The 7,263-nt window shown below is 36.9% G+C and overlaps 1 protein-coding gene across 1 annotated transcript in view; it reads right to left on the bottom strand.

Moving 5' to 3' along the window:
* LOC104981795 (lipid phosphate phosphatase-related protein type 4) overlaps nucleotides 1–7,263 on the bottom strand; it is a 52,883-nt gene that overhangs the window by 6,112 nt on the left and 39,508 nt on the right. The window contains exons 4-6 of the mRNA XM_010831036.1: nucleotides 5,069–5,264; nucleotides 3,266–3,323; nucleotides 2,365–2,538 (exon numbers count right to left, since the gene is read on the bottom strand). Coding sequence (XP_010829338.1) covers nucleotides 2,365–2,538; nucleotides 3,266–3,323; nucleotides 5,069–5,264 — 428 coding nt within the window. The remainder of the gene's footprint in view (nucleotides 1–2,364; nucleotides 2,539–3,265; nucleotides 3,324–5,068; nucleotides 5,265–7,263) is intronic.

A 7,263-nucleotide genomic window follows, 5' to 3' on the forward strand; every position in this document is an offset into this window, starting at 1 on the left:
ACTCAGCTTTCTTTATAGTCCAACTGTCACATCCATACATGACCACTGGAAAAACCATAGCCTTGACTAGATGGACCTTTGTTGGCAAAGTAATGTCTCTGCTTTTGAATGTGCTATCTAGGTTGATCATAACTTTCCTTCCAAGGAGTAAGCATCTTTTAATTTCATGGCTGTAATCACTATCTGTAGTGATTTTGGAGCCCAAAATAATGAAGTCAACCACTGTTTCCCCATCTATTTCCCATGAAGCGATGGGACCAGATGCCATGCTCTTAGTTTGGAAATTTGGAAGACTCAGCAGTGGCCACAGGACTGGGAAAAGTCAGTTTTCATTCCAAAGAAAGACAATGTCAAAGAATGCTCAAACCACCACACAAATGCACTCATCTCACACGCTAGTAAAATAATGCTCAAAATTCTCCAAGCCAGGCTTCAGTAATATGTGAACTGTGAACTTCCAGATGTTCAAGCTGGTTTTAGAAAAGGCAGAGGAACCAGAGATCAAATTGCCAACATCTGCTGGATCATGGAAAAAGCATGAAAGTTCCAGAAAAACATCTGTTTCTGCTTTATTGACTATGTCAAAGCCTTTGACTGTGTGGATCACAATAAACTGTGGAAAATTCTTCAATAGATGGGAATACCAGACCACCTGACCTGCTTCTTGAGAAACCTATATGCAGGTCAGGAAGCAACAGTTAGAACTGGACATGGAACAACAGACTGGTTCCAAATTGGGAAAGGAGTATGTTAAGGCTATATATTGTCACCCTGCTTATTTAACTTCTATGCAGAGTACATCATGAGAAACGCTGGGCTGGATGAAGCACAAGCTGGAATCAAGATTGCCTGGAGAAATATCAATAACCTCAGATATGCAGATGATACCACCCTTATGGCAGAAAGTGAAGAGGAACTCAAAAGCCTCTTGATGAAAGTGAAAGAGGAGAGTGAAAGAGTTGGGTTAAAGCTCAACATTCAGAAAACTAAGATCATGGCATCTGGTCCCATCACTTCATGGGAAACAGATGGGGAAACAGTAGAAACACTGTCAGACTTTTATTCTTAGGACCTGGCAATTTTATATATTCCCACAACTATAATGGTATTTCCACCTATAATGTTCGTGATTTCCAAATCTATCTTCCACCAGTCATTGCTCCTTTAAGTTCCAGACCCAACTATTCAACTGCCTATTGATCTTTAAATTCAGCTTGTACAAATCCATTCAGTCAGCTCATGAAGTCACCATCTGCCGGTCTTCCAAACTAGAAACGTGGCCATTATCTCTCATTCCTTCTGTTCCCTCACCCTCCACAAAGACTTGATCATTCATATGTCCATCTTTTTTCATATGTAGTTTCTTCAGCTTGAACGCCCTCCTCCTTTCTTAACCCTAAGAAACTCTCATGTTTTAAAAACATGAGTATAACTCTGTGAAGCCTTCCTTAGCTTCCTTAGGCAGTTTGCTATCCTCAAAGTACTTTGTTTATACCCTATTTTGTCATTTAACATATTGTAACCATTTATACTTTTCTTAATCTTTGCACTATAAACTTATAAATGATAAATCTTATTTATCAGTGCTGTGATGCTCAGTATAGTACCTGGCACAGATCAGATTTTGAATAAATGTTAAGGTAATGAATGCATGAATGAAATGGACAATTTCAGTTCCCTTATGCTGAAGATATTTCCCTTAAAGGAAGATCAGGTTTGGAAATGAAGGTTGCTAAAGAATTCAATGGGACTTCTCAGGTGGCACAGTGGTAAAGAATCCACCTGCCAATACAGGTGGCAAGAGACATGGGTTCAATTCCTGGGTTGGGAAGATAACCTGGAGAAGGAAATGGCAACTCAAGCCAGTATTCTTGCCTAAGAAATCCCATGGACAGAGGAGCCTAGCAGGCTACAGTTCACTGGGTTGCAAAGAGTCAGACATGACTGAGCACAAACACACACAAAGAATTAAATATTAGCTGAATTACAGTTATGTCCAGGTGTCACATTTGTGTTATTGGGCAAAGTATATAATTTTTCCATTATACTTCTACTCTCTTTAACTTACTTTCCTCATCTATAAAATTATACTAGTAATAGCAGTCCTTGACTTTTTTTTTTGTGGGAGAGTGATAAGGGAAAATGTGATAATCTTTCTAAAATCACCTTTTCTGGCCCAATGTATGAGTTTAATAAATGATTTTACTGAAAGTAGAATATATGTTTTGGCTTAGAATGGAGAAGGAGCCAGGGATTTTCTCATAGATATAAACTACATTGGAAGTAAATTATTATAGTGCAAGACATTTTGTGCATGTTTTCCTTTTTAAACTGTGCTTTGTTGAATAATAGTAAATTATTTACCAAGTACAGAGCAATTCCTCCTCCTATTAAAAAGCCACAGTAGACATCAACTGGGTGATTCTTATACTGAGTTATCCGTGTTAGCCCACAGATGATTCCACAGATGATAAAGGTGAAGACCAAGAGAGGTTTCAGAAGCTTAGAGGAATCCGTTAGTGTGGAATTGAAGTACATCTTTAAAAAATGAAAGGACCAGGGTAAGTATGTTTAAAAGGTCATTTTTTCCATTCCATTTTAATCAAACAAAAAGGTAAACTCAAATCTCTGATACACTTGATGTCAATTTTACTATTCCTTTCCCCCTGCTCTGGCTAATTTCTGTACCTGAAAAAAAAGAGATGCCTGACAAAATCCATCAAATAAATAACAGACCACTTATGTGATTACACAAAAGTCTGGAAAAAAATTAAAGCAGTAGAATTAGCCAGATAACTGGTTAGTCTCCATGTTACTTGTCATTTAATTTCAATCCATTTTTTCACATAAAATCTAATAAACTATTATATTAATAAGATATAGTGACAATTCATTGCAGAGCATTTATCAACTTACACTTACTTAGAATTTGCTGTTACATAATGATTGAAACGAAAGTGTATGCTGTGTGTATATACTTAACGCAATTCTTTCAGTTTTACAGTTTTTAACATTCATGTACTTCACAGTACTCTCTCATGAAGTATAATATCACATTAAAAGAGATACAAGGCTAAATGAATACTATGACTATTTCAAAAATTATCTTACTGTTATATTGTTTATACTAAATTCTATTTTTTATGCCATTATACTCTTCTGTTATTACCCAGCTGTAATATAATCTAATTGGTGTTTGGAGACAACACTCATTTCTCTGATTTTCTCTAGGACACAGTTTGATGAAAAAGACCCAGTTACTTACCGAAACGTACACAGCTGCAAAGGCAGCAAGGGTCGCATGTTGAGAAGGGAATGATTTTCTGCCAAAGGAAGAAGTCAAATTATGCCTTCTATTTCTGATACACTGCTAACAATTATCTCAAGAACACTGAGTGGTTAAAATGTTCAACTAAAAAGCTGCAAGGTAATAAGCAATAACTTTAATTTCTGTTTGATTTTCTGCAGAAAGATCTGAGTGATAAAATAAACACTGTTAATCACCATTAGTATTAAAGAAGGGTAGTGATACACTTTCCAGTATAAAGTGTTAGCTTTCTAAGGGATCACTTCTCTACACTATTGGAATGCTGGTTGAAAGCAGAAATGGGGTGGAAAGCATTATAACTGTTTATTGGTGTTATAATTATGTCAGGTTAAAGTAAAAGCCTATAAAACCTAAGATTTTAATGCTTTTAAACTTTCTCTATGCTCCTAAATATATGGTTTCATTTACATAAATATTTAAAAGAATAATTACATTCTCACAGTAGTGGGTCTAGAAGTGTTTTTTACACTTTAGAAAGCATAGGGAAAAAAATCTAATTTTAGCAAAATGTTTCTCTATCCCACTTTAAAATGACTATTACCTCAAGAATCGCAAAGTATATTGTTTAGTTAAATAAGAAGCAAGGTGCAAAAGGTAGAACAGAGGACTGTGAAAGACAGAAGGAGAACAGAGATCTTTTAATGAATAAAAAATGGGGAAAATTCAGTTTTATTAATGACCTCCTAATTATTTGGTACCCAATAAAATGGATTACTATTCAACACAGACAAGATAATGTAGAAAAATTGAGAAAGAATATAGAATATAAGTCTTAAATGTAAGTTCAAAATTAATTGAATTGAATGGACCATATGTATATAATTATATAATATCAGGTTCTGATTCTTCAAGTGTATTTAAATTATTTTTGACTCTTAAATCAATCTTTGGGAACTGACTGAATGAAAAATAAAATTCTTATATCAGTCTTTTGCTGCCTTCACCCTTCTGTAATTTATTTCTTTTGAACTTCTCTTGCCATCTAAGTTTCTGTCTTTTTTTTTTATTGATTGAAAACAGTTTAATGCTTTGGTAATTTCTTAAGCTTTTCAGTTTTTATTTTCTGAAATGCAAGGTCAGGAGCTGTACAGACTTTCTGGGTTTATTCAGAGGAGACACATGCAATCGTAGATGCTATTTCTTTTAAAACTCTACCAAAAGGAAAATTCATATGATTTCTTTTTTAATAAAATATGTAACAGAGCTGGAAATATCATATATAGTCTTCTACTTAAGTCACTACATGACACATACTGATTATAAGCCGTGACTAACTATAAACATCTAAAATAAACCAATTTGTGATAACCTAAACCCATAATTCGGAGAAGGCAATGGCACCCCACTCCAGTACTCTTGCCTGGAAAGTCCCATGGATGCAGGAGCCTGGTAGGCTGCAGTCTATGGGGTCGCAAAGAGTCAGACACAACCGAGTGACTTCACTTTCTTTCTTTCTAAACCCATAATTAGTATAGAGGAGATTATAGAACATGACTGGGGTTTGGTGATATGAAGCTGAGTGGAATGAATATGGGGCTGAAATTTGGAGAGAGAGAAGGAGTTGGAAGGAGCCACCAATGGGTTTCTATGGTATCATCCCTAAAGAGATCACTGAATTGAAAAGAAAAATAAAATCCAAGTCATTGTGATTGAAAAGGGCATGCCTATGATGATACCCCCAAGCTATTCATGAACAATAAAAACACCAACATGGAAGTTTTCATAATCTCCATTTCTAACCTGCCGCTGTTGATAACTGTAAGGTCAGATCCTGAGCAAATGTCTTCTACAATGTAGGAATTCTCTTTGCAAGACACATTCAGAGAGGTGTAGTTTGGCTTGCACACAGTCAGAAAGTACGGTGCCTGGTAGCCTGTGGAGAGCTGGATAATGTCTGTGATAAGAGCTGTAGAGCAGAGTCCAAAGATATGAACACCTATAAGGAAAAGGAAAGAACCTGTTACCAAGCTAGTACTTGATGCCAGTGTGGTGCCATCATCAATCTTGCGTATTACACAGTAACATAACAACCTTGACATCTACTGTGATCATTTTCTCTGAGTTTATTTCAGGAAGATAGTGAAGAAAATTTCTAAACTTCCAAACAGATGCTGAAGGCAATGAGTATCTCCAAAGTTGTCATTTGAAGGATTTTTGTCTGTTTGGTTATATCAGGCCAATTCTTAATATTATTAACTGTAGGTCACTTGACAGATACCTGGAACATGTTAAGATGACAACTGTGTGATTTGAAAAGGATTCAATACGGGGAATGAAGCAAAATTCAAAATCACTACAAACTGCTTAGCAGAATTGTACTCCCAGGTCTCTCTCCCCAGTAGTTCCTCACCCCAGCCACAGTAGGCAAACCCTACTGGATTGGTTCCCTGTATGACTACGTACAGATGACTAGCATACCAGGAATGCTAATTAAAACAGAGAAGACAGCAAGCCAGCCCTATGATGAAAAAAATAACCATACAAGTACCGGGCTGTGGGAGGCTTCCTTCATTTTGGAATACAGAAATGGCATTCTTAAATCTCTTGATTAAGTTCTTTCTTTTCTCTTCTGGGACCAGTTTGAAATCATAAACTGACAAACCCTGATTCAGGCTTGTACATTCGAACTCCATTCTTGCTTCAAGTTCCTTGCCTGGTCTTATCCTTGGGAGTCTAGCCTACCTGCTCCCTCTACACCCTGGAGTCATTCTGACTTGAGATTCTGATTCACGATTTGCTCATAGAAATCACTGTGACAGGCAGCCAGGTAACCCGACAGTGTTCTCCTTCTGGCCTGGCCCCTTTTGCATTTTCCTTCTCTGCCTGTTGTCACCTAACAACCGCTCTCCCAGTTCTTTCTCCACTTATTCACCTCAGATTCGTGACCTTGGACCTTTATTTCTATATTCTGATTCCTAGCAGCATGTAAGATCTTGGGGAGGGGTATGAGTAAGTGAGGAAACCTACCCATCTCTAGGCCCCCAGGGCATGGGCGTGGTTGACTCTGGGACTGGGCTCTCCAGGATAAGATGGAGCATCCTCATAGTCATGAGGTTTTTCAGAGAGGTTTTGTGCCCCTTTGCCACGGCATTGTGTTACATTAGGAAAACTTCCTCTGAGATCAGCTAGATGTCCTAAAGTTTTACTTCTTGGTCTTAGTTCATGATCCTGGTAAGGGGATTATTCTTGCCGTACAGTCTTTGTGGAGCAAAAATGTGCCTTTCTTAGTGGGGCAGAGTCTAGGGCATGATTTAGACCAGATTTTTTTTTTCTCCAGTGGAAGAGATGATGGTACTTAATTTTCTATTAGGTATTAAATGAAGCTACCTCTTTGAACTGAGAGGTTACAGGTGAAAATAACTTTTTGCTGATTTACTAGGAATGAATTAAAACATTCACAGTGGTGTGATGTAATGTGGCTTGACTTTTCAATTCAGTTAAAAAGAAACATCTGTGACTCAAATAATATTAAGACAGTCACATGCTAATCAGAAGAGATGAAGGTTTAGATGCTCATTTGACTCTGATACAGGCCTATGGATATTCTGTAGGTCTCATAAAAATAGGAGGCAGAGTTAGATGATATAACCAAGGAAAAATAGCCTTGATGCTGTGCTGCATGGTGACATTTCCATGGACGGTAACTTCTGGATGAAAACACCGCAGGACAATTGAAATGGAATCACTGATGTGGCTAAAGTAATTTCTGAAGGGTTATCCATTTATATTGGTCTGCTGATATTTACTCTCCATTTTAAAAAATGAACCCAGATCCAAGAAACCATTTTAAAGTAAATTCATGATTCTACCAGAGCTAAGACAAAAATAAACTGAAATGCATGGCATACTGGCTCTCAAAACAAGGACCTTAACTATAACACATTGTGGATACAAAACTTAAATTAGGGTGTTTTTAACAGTTTTTTTTTTCGTAT

This window comes from Bison bison, unplaced genomic scaffold, assembly GCF_000754665.1.
Source record: "Bison bison bison isolate TAMUID 2011002044 unplaced genomic scaffold, Bison_UMD1.0 scf7180017864519, whole genome shotgun sequence".
NCBI classification, from domain to species: Eukaryota; Metazoa; Chordata; class Mammalia; order Artiodactyla; family Bovidae; genus Bison; species Bison bison.